Source organism: Chaetodon auriga, chromosome 24, assembly GCF_051107435.1.
Source record: "Chaetodon auriga isolate fChaAug3 chromosome 24, fChaAug3.hap1, whole genome shotgun sequence".
NCBI lineage: Eukaryota > Metazoa > Chordata > Actinopteri > Chaetodontiformes > Chaetodontidae > Chaetodon > Chaetodon auriga.
In genome coordinates this window covers 10,255,357-10,274,346 of record NC_135097.1, presented here as the reverse complement: position 1 = coordinate 10,274,346, position 18,990 = coordinate 10,255,357, and the positions used below count along the sequence as shown (strand labels likewise).

The window sequence follows — 18,990 nt, the reverse complement described above, 5'->3', positions numbered from 1 at the left end:
TCACCATGTTGTTTGTGCAAGTTCTATTTTTACTCTTCAAAGTTATTCAGGATCACTGATATTCAGAATTGGAATATAATAAAAGTAGCTTTCCACATTAATTATTTAAAGTAATTTCGTCAACTACATTTACATTATCAGTGCAGATGCAGTGTGGACTGCCTGGAAGTGCTGCCTGGTCCTTCAGTCAGTGACCAAAGAGCTTAAGTTTATACTTTTAGTAGTGGAGACAATGGAGGAAAGAAAGTTTTTTCCAAAACACATTCCAACCTGACAAAATAATTTGAGCTGATCTTTATTGCACTGTATATTGTTAAAACTGATAATTTCAGGTGAAATCATTCCCAGAGAAGTATTTATTTTGAATCACCTCTCTAGGACCCCATATTTTAAAAACTCTCTTTTGCTTCTCTATACAGGGCTCAGGCGAAGCGAGAGTCTGTCTGAGAAGCAGGTGAAGGAGGCCAAGTCCAAATGTAAACGCATTGCTCTCCTTCTTACGGCTGCTCCGCCCAACCCCAACAACAAGGGGTTGTTGATGTTCAAGAAACATCGACAGAGGGCCAAGAAATACACACTTGTGAGCTACGGCACAGGAGAAGACGAAACAGAGTACAGTGACGAAGACGACGAGGAAAACGAAGGCGACAAACAAGAAACCCATACTGTTGAATTTACCCTAGTGCCTTCTGAAATAGACAAGCATTTCCTCCCTAATGCCCAGAGCAGCAAAGGTGTGCTAACTATCAACTGGGACAAGGGTCTCCTTGAGATTGAAAGGAACCTGAACAACAAAACAAAGATGGAATGTTTGCCTGAAACCAAGGGCAAGGGTGCCCTAATGTTTGCCCAGCGGCGTCAAAGAATGGACGAGATTTCTGCTGAACACGAGGAGCTGAGGAGCCATGGGATGCCAGTGGAAGGAGTACTGGAGGCTGAAAAGAAGACAGTGGAGCACTCCTACATGCAGTCCACAACAGAGGGTCATGCTTACATGGATGTAAATATACACCAACAAAGCCAACAGCAACAACAGTATCAGCAGCAGTACTATGAACAACAACAGAACTACCAACAACAGCAATACCAACAACAGTATCAGCAGCAGCAGCAGCAGCAGCAGCAGTATGAACAACAGCATTATCAACAACAGCAAATGTATCAGCAGCAGCAAGAATATCATCAAGCACAACAGCAAATGCAGCACTATTCTACAAACATCAATGGCACAGTGCAGCATCAAACCGGTGAAATGCAGAGTTCTTTCAGCAATCGTACTGCAAAGCCTTTTTCGGTCGAAAACATAGCGGCCACCCCTTATTCTGCCGCAATGAGTGGGACCAATCACGATTCTGTGGGCCAAGGAGAGCAGATAGCTTCCCGTGATGAGCGCATTTCTACCCCTGCAATTAAAACTGGCCTTTTGATGGATGCAAGGAAAAGAAACTCTGGCAAGCCTATGTTCACTTTCAAGGAAGCACCAAAAGTATCACCTAACCCAGCATTGCTAAACCTCCTCAACAGGAGTGATAAGAAATTGGGTTTTGAGTCAGGACCTGAAGAAGACTATCTTAGCCTTGGGGCTGAGGCATGTAATTTCCTCCAATCTGCAGTTAAACACAAGACTCCTCCACCAGTAGCTCCAAAGCCGCTGATCAACCCCAGCTCTCTTCCTTGGTCCCCACAGATAGAAGTGACCAACCAGGACATGTCTCAACAAGCTCAAAATAGTGTATCCACACCTGCTGTAGCCCCCACCACAGAATCTACCCCTGCTCCAGAACTAGAGCCAACCCCTGCACCTGCCCCTGAACCCTCTCCCCCTCCTGCCCCCCAGGAGGTTCCTGCCAGCAGCACCACAGAGGAACCACACACATGGCCTCTCCCAGAGCCTGAATCTCAACAGCAGCCTCTGCAAGTGACAGCTCAGCAAGAATATGGTCATATGAATGCTAACCTACAGCCTGAGCCTGTCCCTGTGACTAGCTGGGCTGCAGCACAAACACAAGCACAACAACAGCCATCTACCAATTCTTGGCATCCATCTCAAGTGGAACCCCAGGAACCACCTCCTACTCAGTCCCCTAAACCACAACCTTGGGTGACAGGTCAGCCTACTCAGACACAAGTACAGCCCCAAACCCCTACAAATGCCTGGACCCCTCCAAACCAACCATCCTGGAGTCAGCCTCAAGAGCATGCACAATCTCAGCCACCTTGGGCTCACTCTCATGAGCAGCCAAATCTGCAGCAAATGCAACCAACTTGGGGTCAACTTCAAGACCAACCAATGCAGCCACAGGCCCCATGGGCACAACCATCACAAACGCACTCTCAGCATCAACCACCATGGGTTCAACAACCCCAGCAAAAATCTCAAGCACAGCCCTCATGGGTTCAGCAGGTTCAGCCAGAATCCCAGCAACAACCGCCGTGGGTTCAGCAATCACAGCATCAGGCTCCACAACAAGCATGGCCACAGGCACAAGCACCAAGTCAGCCTCAACCACCTTGGGTCTCAACTCAGCCTCAACAGCAACCCTCAATTAATGCATGGCCTCCATCACAAACTCAAGCCCAAATTCAGCCACCTTGGATCCAAGCAGCCCAAGCACAACCTCCAGTACAACCCCAAGCGAATTTGAATCCATGGGCGCCAGTACCTGTCCAGGCTCAATCCCAACCGTCATGGGCCCAGCACCCTTCAGAACATGGTCAGCAACCCATGAGTTCTTGGGCCCAAGAGCAAAATCAGGCCCAACATCAAGCACCTTGGGCTCAACCAGTTCCACCCCAGCCTGCACCGCAGCCAAACTGGCAACAATCCACTTCAAAGACTTCACCACAACCACCAATGAATTCATGGCCTTCAGCTCAGACAGAGCCTCAGACACCTGTGAATGCCTGGGCACCACAGTCACAGCAAACACCTGTGAATGTGAATGTTTCCACGTCAGTGGTGAACACACGTCCCTCTCCAAAACCTTGGCATCCACCACAAAATGCCCCACAAAACCGAACCCCTCCACCCCCACCACAGCGAATGCACTCTTTTACTGTTAGTCAAAGGGCTTCATCACCCATCAACCCAATGGCCACTGTCTTAAACCCATCATCCCTGGGTTCAGCTTTTGAGATGCCAGTCATCAGAGGAAAAGGAGCTGATATGTTTGCCAAGAGACAGTCTCGTATGGAGAAGTTTGTTGTGGACTCTGAGACTGTGCAAGCAAACAAGGCAAGCCGGTCAACATCGCCAACTGCTTCTTTACCAAATGAGTGGAAATATACACCAAATGTACGTGCTCCGCCTCCAAGGGCATATAATCCTATTCAGTCTCCTTCTTATCCTCCAGCAGCAACAAAGCAGCCCCCTCCAAGTAGCCCTTCAATCAAAGCCAAGAAAAAAGACAAAGAACAGCAAAAGCCCGCTCCCAAACCCCTCAACGTCATAGATGTTATGAAGCATCAACCCTATCAACTCAATTCCTCACTCTTTACCTTTGGCCCAGCAGCAGAGGCTGCCAAGCCCCCTGCACCTAAGCCAGACTGTTCACCTCCTAACCCTCCTGTTGAAAACCAACCAATTAGATATGAGCAAGTGGCCCCTGTCCAGCCAGCTGTACCATTTAATGCCCCATATCCCCAGCAAGCCTATGGGATGCCCATGCAACCTATGATGCATGATGGCCACTATCAGCAAAATCCAGTTTATCCTCCTTCCAACCCTTATCAACAACCTCCTGGTGGTCCTTACCAGCAAGTGTATAACCAACAATATCAGCAACCTGCACCACCTGCTTATCATCCCCAAGCTCCTCAGTCTCCAAACCCTCCCTACCAACAGGCACCGCAGGTCCCTTACCAACCAGCCAATAGCCCTCCCTACTTGGCAACTCCCTCAGTACCTTACCAGCCACAGCCTCCCAGTACCTATATTGCTCCTAGTTTCCCTGTAGCTGCGAGACCCGAATCTGCTTCAGGTGGCAGCACTGTAGCAGCTCCTAAACCTAAATTTACTGCTAAAAAGAGCTGCGCTCAGGTGTGGAAGCCTACGGCAGTTGATAAAGAGTGATTCTGCTATAGATTCATGACATGCTGAGTGTTTTCTTGAGTCAAAGGGTTGGTGCTTTTGTAGTCCACTACGAAGTGGACTATTTTGAGCACAAACTTGCTGTTACAATAACCTTTGTCACCTCTACCCACTCTTGTTATTGTGATAGGACAGAGCTTGATGGTTGAAGTTTTGAGAGCTGATGCAAATGGCATCACAAACAGCGTAAGAACATAGGAATAAGAACAGGATGTGAGTATATTTTATTAGACACAAATGAGGCAGACAGGTGTTTATAAAACATGTGCATTTTGACATATTCACAGAAAATGATGCATATGGAAAATAATTATAAATTAATGTAATTTTAAATAAAAGAATCGAAGGTGGTGGCAGTATATAAATGTAGGGGAGCATGGTGCTCAGAAAGAAAGGAGTGAGAGAAAAATGCAATCAGAAGTGTGGTACCTAACAGTGATAACAGGATGTTGATTTTTGAAAAGAAGAAAATGCGAAATGTGTCTAACCTTATCTGATAAACTAAATGTAACGTAGTGAGGGAGGAGGTTGGGGTCTGTGCGTGTAATGATACCAAGCAGAAGGCTAAATTTGCAATGTCTATGATGTCATAAGTGCAGAGATTATGTAACAACTCTGGAGTTTCAAGTGAAGGCTGGAGAATACAGGAATACGAACACAGTGTCAGCAAACAATGTCTTGCTTGAATTTCAAATGTTTGATTAATAGACACCTTCTTCAGTGGCTTTCCCCAGTGTCTTTTCCAGAGCACCTACTTCAGTGGGTTGATTTTATTTTAAGCTTTTTAACAGCTGTTGCATCATGTTAGCAACTATATTTAAACTGCCTCATGGGAGTGAGAGCTGAGGTCCAGAGATAGTAGGCTTAAATTTCACCTTAAGTCACTGAAACCGCTTTAGCACAGGATATAAAAAGTCTTTTTTTTCTGATAACAGAAAATATATAACATTGCCCACTCCACTAGTTTCACTCTTCATGCATCTTCTCCTGCTTTTGTTTCATATGAATAGATGATAAATTATTAACAAAAGAGATTTATTGAAAGGACACCCAGCCTGGTAATTTTCCACAAATATATTTTTGGTACAGGGCTGCTTTTGTTCTTCATGTTCTTTTCTTTTTCCTTTTCCTTTGTGTGTTTCTCTTCATAGTGCACTTTCTGTATGATTCACTGCAGTGCCATTAAAATGTCTTTTATCCTTGTTTGGCTTTCCTTTCTTTTGTCCTTTGAGCATGCTTTTGGGGTTTCTCCTTTTTCTAGTCTCTTTTCTTTTCATCTTGCTGATCTTCACCACTCCTCCACTTGCACTATAAATAATGACAAAGTTTTTCCGGATTTGTTCAGACAAACATTTTGGCTAAGGTTCTATCAGTTTCTGTGCAAGCACCATCAAATATATGAAGATGTAAAGAGCTTGTTACCATCAGCCAGAAACACCTCATTAGCCGAATCACCTACTTTTACAGCGATTGAGGCCAGTGCTTGAGAAGCACATTCCTGCAGCATGACTACCTGATGATGCATTTTTGAAGGGTATTATTAGATCAGTGACTTCACTGAATACAAGCGACCACACCGGATAATTCTGGAGGTCAAGTGAGTGGGCCCCTGCTGAAATGTATATCCATGGTGTGTCATGCATTTTCAGAAATGGTTGTGACGTGTTAAGTGGAATTTTAAATAGAAAGTGGTGTCTTGAGTTTGTAGATTTCTGTAGGTTTTGATTCATATGGCTTATAAAAGTGTCCCCAGTGCCGTCTGAACACCATTTTCTTTCTTTTTCAAAAAAAGGGGGATTTTCTCCAAGTTCAGAGACCACACATGAATAGATTATGTATGCTGATACTACTAAATGCTGCTACTTAATGCTTTACATCATCTGCGTTTTATTCACAATTTATTCACAACAGATGCTTTATGTATCGATAAGATTAAAACATGACTTCAACCATCTACTCTCAAATATACTGTCTTATAGAACTAGGACCCCAAAGGAAACCTGACCATAAATCTGGATAAACAGAGGCGTAACACTTCAGTGCATGTAGACTATTTTGAGCACCAGTTTCAACGCACACAGTCTTGGACCATCAAAAGACTTGCTCATGCCCTGTGATATATTTTATGTTAAATTTTTGCAGAATGGCAGGTAGATAATAGACATAAACAATGTGAGGCAAATATATAGTCATCTGGGCAATCTTCTTCGGTAGAATGAAAATATGGCCTTAGACCGTCTTCTAATCTGCTCATACATTCTTGTGTCCGCTCTAATCCAGGATAAAGCTGCCAGAGGCATTTTAGGCCAGCTACCTGAGTCAGCAGAGAATTTATTCCCCCTTGACTCTTTCTTTCTTTCTTTCTTTCTTTCTTTCTTTCTTTCTTTCTTTCTTTCTTTTTAATGATTGCACTCGCTTCTATTCTGTTGTTTTTGCCACCTCTTGCCATCTGCTGATCTTACACATCTTTCACCAGATGATGGCAGCACTAGCCCTGACTTCTCTGCATGTCCGTCATATCCAGCAGAATGTTAATGTCAAAGTCAAAGAATGGCACAGACCTCCTTTGTCACCTGACATAACCCTCGGCTGTCCAGGCATACGAATGGAAATTTTAGTTTCGAGCATTTTGCAGTTTCACCATCTTATTGTTGCACTTTGCTGTCAAGATCCACTGACAACAAGCTGAATGTGGCTTACTCTGGGAAGCTCATGCACTCTCATGAGCCCGTTCTAAGAATTAAGAGAGCTGTTCACTCTGTTTGGACAAATGCTCAAGCACTGGGTTGAGGAGGCTTACAGTGGAATGGACAATTAAATCCACAAAAAGTTTGAAATACTAAGTTTCATCGAGCCTTTACCAGCTTTAACAGTAAATTATTTTGCAGGCGATTTCATGGTTTTACATATCTACACACAAAGAATGAATGCTTTTCACTTTAGATACAATGTGTGAGAGTGTTGTAGCACAGCAAGAAATGTGTTGACAAAGACCTTCTTTATTTTCCAGTGTTTTCCAAGTTGATTTGATTTGGCCTTAGGGCTAGTCAGCCAAACAAAAATGAACCCTTACTAAAATAAACATGTCTGGATCTTACTTTACAGGCACTTGGCAGGAGCTACTCCCTTTCCCCACCAGCCAGAATACCATCCACAGGCCAGAAGTCAGCTTCGGCTTCTTCTTCCCCCAAGCCTCCGGCTCGGGCCTCCGAAACTCCCCCACCAAGACAGACATCCTGGCTGGAGAAGGTCCACAAACCCATTTCGCCCTGGGAGGCCGCCTCCCGGCATCCCATGGGCCTGGTGGATGAAGCCTTTACTTTCCAGAACCTCCAGCAAACCCTCGCCTCAAATGTTCGCTTGGCAGCCCAGCGCAAAATGCTGCCCGAGCCGCCAGTAGAGTGGAAGGCCAGGGTTTCTTACCAAGCCCCGCAGAAAACAGGCAGCCACACGTGGAGCCAGAACCAGAGCCAAAGCCGCAGCCAGAGTCGAGCTCCGCTGCCATCATTCGTGTCCCCAACCAGGAGCACCGTCTCCACCCCTGCCACTCATGCTGGTTACAGGTCTCTGCCCAGACAGTGGCAGCCTCAGAGGTCTTCCGCACAGGCAAATGCGGGGCCCTCAGTGTCCTACTCTGAGTCTAAGAGGCCCTTGGGAAAACAAACTTACAAGTCTGTGTACACCAGCAACACTTGGAGTTTGAAGCGGTAGGATACAACTGAGCCCGTGTGACCTTAAAATGAGTCAAATCCAATTTCATTCACACATTCAAGTGCAGTTAGAGCATTTTTAATTCATCAGTATCTAAACAAACAGTAAAATGGTTGAGTGAGGAGAATGAGCTCATAATGAAGTGGACATTTGGAATTATGATTGATTGATGATGATTGATAGATTGCTGTACTTCTAAAACTGCTTTGTATGTTTTGCTCTTCAATCTTTAGTTTAAAATACATTAGATGAAATCTTTGCATGGCATAATCAAACGTGAAAATAGTTTATTACTTTAACAACGTATGGAGACTTAAAAATGATGTCATTAACATTTAACTGACCGCTTTCTAGCTTGGTGAATACACTGAAGTGGGCCTGTAGTTCATCAGATGAGGCGATGAGGATGTTCGTTAGAATGGAGGTAGAGTCTGACGTGTTTAGTGGAAAATAAGCAGAGAGATCTGTTGGAATGTATCATAACAGTATATCTGGAGATAACCATAACTGTTCATTGTTCAGTGACCCTTTCAGAACATAAAAGGTAATCATACCATCCTGAGAACAGAGACGTGAGGATGCTAAGAAGGAGGAAGAAACAGTGACCTTGAAATTGCTGTTCATGCAGGTTTGATTTTGTGCTGTGGATGTATGTATCTAGCATGCTGGTTCTTGCAGTGATCGTGCACTTTTTTTTGGAAGGATGGGGCTTTTTATATATATATATATATTCAATCCATGAAACCTGAGGATGGTGTTCTCGGATCAGGAAATCATTTCACCGTCAGAATACAATTAGAGATGCATCACAAGCGAGGCTTCAGGCTCGGGGAAAGGTTAGCGCTATAACTCAGCATGTTGTGGGCAGACACGTCGTTATGTAAGCTCTCATAAGTGAGATTAATTCACTTATTTACCAGGTGCATTTTAATTAGTGCATTAGCATGTGGACATTAATTACTCACAGGGAGAGGGAAGATGAGAGGCAGAAAATGGGACATCTCTTTCGACCGTTACAGACTCCCAAGACTTTTTTTCCTTTGAATTGTCACATTCCAGCACATTGTGTATGAAAACAGATTAGCTTGCAGAAGGACGTTGGAGTTTTACTACCCTGATTCCAAAAACAAGAATGCAATGATTTGCATATATATGTTCAGACTGATGAATTTTGTTGTTTTTTTGTAAACATGCACTCAATCTGAATTTGATGCCATGTTCTAAACAAGCTGGGATGGGAAATGCTTTCCACTGCACTGTATTACATCACATTTTCTTTTAGCAACACTCAGCAAGCATTCAGGAACTGAGGACAGTGACCGTTTAAGTTGTAAAAGTGAAATTCTGGCCCTTTCTTGCTTGATATAACTTGTTGTTTCTCAACAGTCTGTGGCCTCTGTTCTGTCTTGCATTTGCAATGGGAGAGAAATCTCAACTGCAGCCAGGCCAGTGTAGTACCCCCACCATCTGAAAAGACTTTGGTGTAATACGTGCACAGTGTGGCTTGGCATTGGCTTGTTGAAATAAGCAGGAATGTCCCTGAAAAAGACTCCATCTGGATGGCAGCGTGTGTCGCACCGAAACCTCTATTTACCTTTCAGCAATAATGATACCATCTACCCATGTCATGGGCACTGACACACCCACATAACATCACAGATGTTTGCTTTTGAGCTTTGTGCTGTCGATCTCAGATACTTCACATGGTCAAGGTTGAACTTGCAGTTGTAGATGCAGTGATGAACTGTGTGATGCGTAAATGTGTGGCTGGCATCAAACTCAGAATAAGCGTATGTTTATATAAAAACCATAAAGCTTCTCAGTTTGTGCTGTATTCAGCTGAGGTTGGAAAGGATTTGCAAATGATTACATTCTGTTTCTATTTACACAGTGTCTTAACTGTTTTTTGGAATTGACGTTGTAGTTGGGAGTAAAAGTTGAATTGAGGAATGTTGATGAGTCCTAGTTGTGAGTACAAAGAATTGTTTTCCTTTATGACTGGTTTACTGGTACTGGGAGAATTGCTTACAGTATGTATTAGGTTTGTGGTTTGTGTTTGGTTTGGGATTTTGTTATCGACTTGTAATCACCTCCAAAGACTAAAGCTAGGTTGCTGTTTATTTCCACAGAGTATACAGAATGTCCAAATGTGATTCCCACCAAGCAGTCTCATAAACACAAATAAGATTGATCACACAGCATTGTGTTGTGTCTTAGCTGACTCACTCAGCATCCTGACATACTGTGGTGTATCTGTGATAATCACACTGTGTTGCTTCCATTCAAACAACACTTACAATGGCCACAATACAATACCAGCAATCAATTTCTGTTCCAGACTAATTCAGATATGGATTAACATGAAGCATTTTACAAAATAAATACAACCAAATAGCACTGTTTCACAACTTGCACCATGTTTTTGTGCTCTTTGCTCTCTGTTCCAAGCATGAAATACTTGGCTCTGGGCCATTTGTTGCTTGCTGTACCATCCCATGAAGCTTTTCGTATGATGTGTTGTCTCACGCTGTACCCAGGGGAGGGGGTTGGGAGGGGTTGGTGGGGACTTGTTCCCATGGTGACCACCAGTTACATAATAACAGAGGGTACCTACTGTAGCTGAACCATTAGAGAATGAGAGATAGGGACACTGAGGGAGATGATAAACAGAAAATTATTTCCCGACTAATTTAGATTTTGAGAGCAGGATAGGATTAAAAGGGTGGAGCTGCAATGAGAGTGTGAATCAAAAAGTGCAACACAAATGGCTTTAAATATTTAATTTAGTGTATGGGGTTCCTGGCATAGTTTTCTCTGTGCCAGGCGTTAGAGTTTGCCAATGAACTTGCTGCTTTTAACATCCAACCTTCTGCTTTCCTGCCCCACTTGGTGCTGCAAACTCAACCTGTCTTCCTTTATTTGCCTCTTTTACCAAGTAAAGAAATATATAGGAGGCCAGTTTCATTTGGCAAGGTCAATTAAAACATAGTAACAGGACTACAAGGTGAATGAATTGTATTAGGCCTATATCACATGATGGTGTTTAAAACAAATAGTATCTGATTGGTCTGCAGGCCCTGAGGGAGCCATGTTCCCAATGCTGGATGTCACTGAGTATATTTATTGTTGGCTGTGCACTGCAATTCTGGAGCGCAGATAAAGAAAATTGCAGCTGACACAACTATATTTTCGTTGTTAAAGCTTTGTCAGGGGTTTCTAAGAGGGTTTTCAGGCCGTTGATGCTTTTTTATTTCATGTGTATTTGCAGTGTTGCAAGACTGCAACAGATTACTGCTCTTTGTCTCGGTGAATCAGAAAGACTAGTGGTTCCCAACCAAGTCAAGTACCCAGAATGTTCCAAATATGACACCTTCAACTGATTTTCGTACATTTATAATGATCTACATGTTAATATATACTGTTATGCAAATGAACTAATGTTGAGGGCTGTTCGGTCAAGTTTGCCTTTCTACTATGACCACTGCCGACTACTTCACACCACTAGCTATTTCTGTTACTTGTCCATTATTTTGAGTGATTTGAACCATTTATCCTCTACTTTTAGTAAACTGTTTATCCATTACCGTTAGCTGTTTCAACAATTTATCCAATTCTTTCAACTATTTGTTTCAGCTGTTTATACTTTTAACCATGTATATCCATTAACTTTTGAACCTTTTTTCACTGTTTATCCATTAAGTCTATCTCTTCCAGTTATCTATGCATACTTTTAGCTGTGTTTCTCAACTGTTTATTACCTATTTCAGCCATTTCTCTTTAACTATTTCAGCCATGTATCTCTAGTTTTAGCAAACTCTTCAGCCTAAAACGTATCCGTGACTATTAGCTATCTGTATCAGCTTCTTAGATTTTAAGCCATTCCAACTGTGGAGTCTCAACCATTATTCCTAACTTTTAAGTGTTTCTGTTCACTTCCTAACTAGTTTTCTCACACTTTTAATCACAAGGTTGTTCAGCTGTGATACTGTGGATGTGGAATTAGGCCTATATTTTTTAATCGAATCATATAGACCGTCCTGAGCAAGTGGAACAACACTCTCAGAGAGAGAGAGATAGATGGAGGGAAAAGAGAGCAGTAGTGGCAGCGCTCTAAATTTAGTCGACCCTCCGCTTGTGAACTAAATACCAATGACAACAGAACAAACTGATACCCACCCACCCACTCATTCAGTCACTCAGTCAGTTGTGCCAGGCTGCAGCCCCCTCCACCCACGACAAGCCCCAGTGTCGGGGAGTGCGAGCACCCACACGGGTCGCACCACCCAGTCTGACCCTCTCAGCTCTCACCTTTCTGACTTCCTACCCCGAGGAGACAGGCACAACAGGAGACCCCCCCGAGGGTCCTTCAGGACAGGTAAACCATCACCAGGGCTCTCCACAGGTGTGCTGTCTGGTTCTTACATGACACTTGCACTCTCACGACCAGTTGTACAGTTGTTCGCTCACCATTTCCCTGTCACTCACAGCTTGCTTGAATGTATGTTGATATGTTTTTGATAAATGCATCTTCTTTTTGTCTTAAAGCTTGACATTTTTTATGCTGCAAATATCCTGTTTTTATAGCAGCAAGTATACAAACACACAGATTCTCATGCTCAATATATTAAAAAGATACATAAAATGCATAACAAGATTCTGGTGTTGCTTTGTTGAAGCTAAAATGAAACCTTTCATCTGCTGAGCTGAACCCAATGATTTCCAAATGATGAAGTGATTTGCATGGTGAAAAGACATTCTTTCATTTGCTATGAAATGCTCCTTTGTTCCATCCAGAAACTTTGGGAAAAGTATGTTGGACTGGAATGAAACGTCTCTGTTGTGTTCACTGACTGCTCACTGCTGTTTCATCCACTGTCTCACATGTTTGCTGTGACAGCACCATGTTCTCTATCTGTGTCCTTTCAGCCCACTTGGGTAATTTCAAACATATTGATTCCCAGACCCCTGACACAGCTGGTTGCCATGTCTGAAGAGCATGTGCTTAGCGTTTAACAGCCCAAGGTTATTTAAAGGGATGTGCAAACTTTGCCCTTTTCACTGCTCCAATAAATTCTGTCCGCTTCGGTGGGTGTCGTGAGGATGTCTGACGTCGGCCAATCGATAGCCAACATGCAGCCGTGCTGTCTTGCTTTTGTGTCTCGTTGTAAGTGTGAACAGGCTGTACTGATGTGCGCTGTCTCCTGTGACTTTTTGCCTCACCCCCTGACTCCCCAGGGGCAGCCATGTCACAGTTCTCCACCATGACAACCAGGGAGAGGAAAATGCAGGCGGCAGCAATCTGCAGGGAGGTTCAAGGCCAGGAAGGTAGCTGTATCATTTCCTCTTCACCTCCTTGTTTTTTAATCCCTCCGACCTCTCACTTTCTCCCTCTTTCTCTCATTTCATCCTTCCTTTGCTTCTGTTTCCGTCTCACATTCTCCCCTTCTCCTCACATCCTGCTCCTTTCACCCCTCTGCATTCTCTTGTTGTCACGCATATAAACATAGACACGGATTTAGCGCCTTAACTTAAAGTACACTTTTGATTCTCAGACATTAATTTCACTATAAACACCAGCTCCCCCTGCCCAACACAGGCACACACACACACACACTCACACTGGACGCGGCCACATTCACTTTATAGGAGGTATGAGCCCACCATTTGCAGCAGTTGCCAACCCTCCCTTCTATGACTATAAATAAGCAAATGAATACTTTTATGGGCCAAAGTAACTAATCCCTTTGTCGTTGTCCTTTGAACGCGCTATTTCAGGGTGAGGACAACTGTGCGGCTGGGATCGGGAGGGTCTGAGGGCTACTGACAGCTGAGAGATATTCTGGCAAATTATACGTCTCACACTTGGATATAGGCCTGTGACATCTCCATGATCAGCATGCAGTAGCTAGCATGTGGCGCTAACCACAAAACAAGCACTGGACATGAGTGGATTACGAGGGAAGATAATTCCTCGTTCATCATATTGGCAGGAATACCAAGTCAGCAATCCATGTGCAGGGCTTTTTCCAGCAGGGTGTGAATATAATTTGTGTTCAATGAGGTTTGATCGGTGGGAGTATAGAAAATAGGAAGATAAATTTGTCTTGTCAGACATTATTTGCATGTTATATTGTACACGCAGGCTCTTTAGTCTTGTGTTTGTCTCCTTGTGTCCAGATATAGAGATGGATCTTGGGAAGAAAGTGAGCGTGCCCAAGGACATCATGTTGGACGAGCTGTCTTTTGCCTCAAACCGAGGCTCTCGCCTCTTCAAAATGCGCCAGAGACGCTCAGAAAAATACACTTTTGAGAGCATCCAGAATGACAACAACAAGCAGCTCAATGTAAGCAGAGACTGAGATCGAATAATCATGATTGAATGAACACATAGGAAAACATTGTGGAAAAAAAACTCGTGTTTTAAAGTCAATTCTATCTAAATAACGTGTCATAGGAAATCTCGAGCCAGAGCCAACAGGAGACGTTAGCTTAGCTTAGCATAAAGACTGAAAGAAGGGGGAAACAGCTAGCCTGACTCTGCCCAAAGGTAAAAAATATTCACCTTCCAGCACATCTATATATAATATCCTGATTTGCTTTGTCTGAACACACACAGCCAACCATTAAACACACTTTGATAAAGGGGTTATTGTAACTCTGTCACACTGCCAGAGCGTGTTTTCGTCATGCACAGTCATCCATTTTCACCACATCTTTTCCCTCCATCACACGAAAAACATTCGCACAATACCTTACATCCTGACAAAGAATGTGTGGCAAAGATTAAGCGCTTGAAGTGTTTGTGTGACTCGTGCTACAGACACGGAGCGGCGCGGAATAGTAGTGCTAAAAGTCCTCCAGCTGCTCATAAGTACCTGTATTAATGCCCCTTTGTGTATAGATGGGCAGTGTGCCAACGCAGCAGTTTCTTTAGCCCGACCTGGTCACACATAAAGCAATTAATGCTCTGACGTTCTCAGGTAAATTTAATCAAGATCAAGATAAATAATAAATAAAGATCAGATAAAGATTTTTTTTTTTTAATCTAATTAATTATCAACACTAGTTGTACTCTCTTTCATTTAGTTGTATGCTGCCCTTGTCTACTTTTAATTGCCCTCTTGAAGTCCGTAGATATAATTATTATTATTATTCCCCGGGGAAGTTTTTCCCCTCATCTTTGAAGTGAGAAGGATCTCTGGTTTGTTTATCGCTCGGGGCAACCGAGGGATTTTGTTTCAAGTTGTCAACATTTCCTGAGGAAGTCCTGGAGTCGATCATCATAAATATCTTTCAGAGGGATGAAAGCTGGATGTTCGGGCCTCAGTACATTACTTTCCAGGCCACAATGCAATGTTTCCTAATGTTAAAGAAAAAGCGAACGCACTTCTGCTTCTTGTAGTTGTTGGATAACAGGTAAAATCGATGCACGACGCATGCAAGTCAGATTTTTCATTTTAATTCAGCACATCTAAATAAGTCTTTAAAAAAAGTCAATCATTTTGGCCATTCTGTCAAAAAAAAAAGAATTCAATGTACCATGAGATAGAAACCTCACCATATGGTCCGCTTACTGTGATAGCTGATGCAGAGCTGTCAGTCATGTGATGTGACCTTCCTGAGCAGATTTAGTTTGTTCAGCTGCCATTGAAATGTAGATCTTAAATTTTTCTGAGCACTTTCAGGACTTCTCTCTTCTATATTGGTTGCTGAGATTGTGGTTTTATCACCCAATCTTCCTCAGCAAGTGTAGTATGTCCACATTGGTCCTTTTGTGAATTAAAGGTGGTGTTTGAGAGTGAATGTTGGACTTATATTAATTCACTTCTTCCGTCTGTCTTTCAGGACGCACTGGTTTCTCAAACCGAGAACGCCACAGACAGCCACAGCGGCGAGAAGAACTTAGGTGACGACCAACCACCTGAAGCGCCGTCTGACACGCCAGAAAAAACAATGGTGCCAAATCCAGACAGTATCGCCCCCGGTAGGTAACACCGGCGACCAGGGAATGCCAGGGGATGGAATTAGCACCTGCCAAATGCAGGGAAAAAGTTTGTCTTTGGCAGGTTAAAAATTCAGGTCACCTGCCACCAGGGCAGTTTTTCGAAACACGCCAATGCACTGAATGTACTGTGCAGCTGATGAGAAGCGGTCCTGCTCCAGGTGGATCGACTGTGTGGATGTGCTCTCCACAAAGCACTGGATGTGCCGTGTTTTGATAAGGATTCAACTGCTCTTCATTGTTTGTGCTTGCGCAGGCTTTGATCGTGTAGGAAAACATTTTCTTCTTGCCTGGAATCTGCTGGCCTCGGGCAGAGTGCGATTACACGTTTTTGTTCCTCCTCTCTCCGCCTGCCTCCTTTCTGTCTTCATCCCGCTCCTTTGTTTCATGTCTGCTCCTCCACATTCCCTTTTTCTCTCATTCCCCCTCTCTCTCGCTCTTTTTTTTTTTTTCTCTAACCCCTCATCGTTCACAATCAGCTTTGACCATCTTTCACAGAATTGTTGAGTTTTACCCACGGGAAGTGTTTCCTGTTTGCCTCTCGTGCCACTGATACCATCAGTCACATCCTCCCTCCTGTTTCAGTTCTGCCCAGTTGACACAAAAGCGATATACTGATTTAGGGATGAGTACGACCTCACAGGGGTGCGGTGTTATTTCTGGAGCTTCGGACCAGACACCACCCTTCAGTGTCTGAATGAAGTCACTCCAGCTGTAACAGAAATCAGGCCAAAGTGCATCAGGTATCAAATGGTAAGGACTCTTAAAATAGCACACTCATCATGTTCCATGCCCCCGTACTGGAAGAAAAAATGTTTTAACCAAGCTATAATGACAGACAGTGAACACTCTGGATTCTAATTGGCAGATAATATGCTGACAGTGTGGAAAGTTTGAGCTTGTCAAGTCTTGGTTTACCAGAGGATGTGATAGCTGTTAAAGCTTTCGAAAAATGCACTGTTGTATGTTTGCATTTCAGCTTTTTCGTACAAATTTTCAAAACAAAGCAGAGAAAAACATGAAATGTGCCTTTAGTTATAGGACCACATTTCTTCACGTTGCCACATTTGAGTGTTTGAGAAAGCTTGAAAAGCCCTTTATGTGCTAAAAGCCAGCCTGCCCCTCTTTCCCTCTGTCCTTTCAGGGCTTTCTGGGCTCCCGCTTTCATCTCCACACAGAGTAGCCGGCTGTGTGGCAGTCCTCTCCCACAAAAATATCAAGTCAGCCAAATGCGCAACCGCAAGAACAATCGTCCGTGGCCTCAGACGATCTTTTATCCAATGTTTTGTAATAGATTCCCCCCAAAATCTGTAAACTTCCCCGCAGGTCTGTTTGGTCTCCCCTGCTTCCTCCTCAGGGCAAAACATAAACTCAGGAAGGGGGATTGTTCATTGTGAGAGGTTAGGACGTGACACGACGGCCCGTGTTATGTAATGCCTGAGCTTGCAAGCCCCCCTGAGTGAAGTGCTGGGTTTGAAGGATAGTGCTTTGGATAGGTCTCTCCCATCAACACACATAGAGTACGTGGGAAGACATACATGCAGGCATGCACATACAGTACACACACACACACACACACACACACACACACACAGAAACATAGGGAAGCTGCCTCTTGATTTGCTTTGCTGTGAACTTTAACAAGGAATAAAGAGGTTAAAAAAACAGCAGTGCATTGCAGTGAGTGACATAACAATAAAGATATGTATTGATTTTTTTGATGCTCTGAATATTTTAACATATTTTAATTGTTTTCTGTTTTCTCTTTCTTTGTAACTGAACCGTTCAATCCTCTTTCCTCACTCATCTTCTCTCTCTCTCACTCTCTCTCTCACACACATACACACACACACAAACACACACACTAGGTTTTCATCACTTTTGGGGACATTACATACGCTTACATTCATTTCCTGGAGACTCACCCTAACCCTAACATTAACCTAAGTCTTCACCCTGAAAACACCAAAAACCCTTCCTTGTGTTTAAAGAAGGTGGGACTCCACAATGTGACTGTGTCAACGGATTTATGTCTCCACAACACGGGCAGTACACAAACACACAGACACACACACCCCAAATCTTGAAATCAGTGTTACAAAAAAAGATTGCTTAAATTGCACGTAATACTAGGTAGTTTAAAGCTCCAAATGGCAACAAGAGTGTAATTTTGTAAACTTTACTACCCAGAAATCATATGATGAGTTATCAGCAAACTGCATGCACTCCTACTCAGGCTTACTCATGACCAGCTGACTGGTCTGTGATCGTTTTATACGACTGGAAATCAAGGGAAGGATCAGCTGTCTTTGGGCAGCATGTTTGCTTGTTGTCGTTAAAGAAATAGTTTTGAATTTGGCTCAGTTTCACTTCATTATCAACCAACTGTGGGGAATTTACCCAACTCTGGCGCCAGAATAGGTTTGGAAAAATACACTGAAAAATATGAGTAACTAGATTTTGCACACTAAAAGAAAACAAACAAAAATCCCCCGCTCTTTATCTGACATATGAAAAGCCTATTGCCAATCACTGTCTTCTCTGTAAACCCACCCAGGTTACAGAGGTCCTTTGAAAGATATCCCCCCAGAGAAGTTCAACTCTACAGCTGTACCAAAGTCCTACCAATCACCATGGCAGCTGGCCATCACCAGTGACCCGGCCTTGGCTGACACTCTCATCACCTGCATGCCTGAACCGGAGCCCCGACCAGACCTACCAGGATACAAATGTTTCAACAGGTAACAATCTTACAGGTGGACAGGCAAGTCATGAATAGTAGAAAAATGGCCACAAAAGGCGACATTGATAGAAACAACATGTTAACATTAGCCACCAGGAGCTACTGGTCATAACAGACCAAGTAAGGCTGCAGCAGCTCAACCCATACGTGCATTGAACTGAGCAGGGGTGCTCTCTATGGCTTCTAAATTCAGCTTTTCACTCAGAAGAGGAAAATCGGGATATTTTGTTATTCAAACTTGACATAGCCCTGCTTTAATTTATTATATGCATGCAAATGCTGAGTGAGCAAAACAAACACTGTCCTTCATCTAACTCATACTGGACAATGTACTCGAAAAACAGCTATCTCTTAGAACGTGTCCCCTGGTCAAAGTCTTTGCTTTTGCTTTAATTAGTTGCATCACTTCAAATGTCACTGCTGTCCCTCTCACTAGCACATGAT

General features: G+C 43.4%; 1 protein-coding gene across 1 annotated transcript in view; it reads left to right on the top strand.

Annotated features, from left to right (window-relative positions):
- Positions 1–18,500, top strand: part of synpo2a (synaptopodin 2a) — a 28,833-nt gene extending 10,333 nt beyond the window's left edge. Inside the window, exons 4-8 of the mRNA XM_076725063.1 lie at positions 420–3,853; positions 7,196–7,797; positions 13,037–13,126; positions 15,647–15,785; positions 18,361–18,500. Of these exons, the coding sequence (XP_076581178.1) occupies positions 420–3,853; positions 7,196–7,797; positions 13,037–13,126; positions 15,647–15,707 (4,187 nt within the window). The 3' untranslated portion in view covers positions 15,708–15,785; positions 18,361–18,500. The remainder of the gene's footprint in view (positions 1–419; positions 3,854–7,195; positions 7,798–13,036; positions 13,127–15,646; positions 15,786–18,360) is intronic.
- The last annotated feature ends 490 nt before the right edge of the window (positions 18,501–18,990 follow it).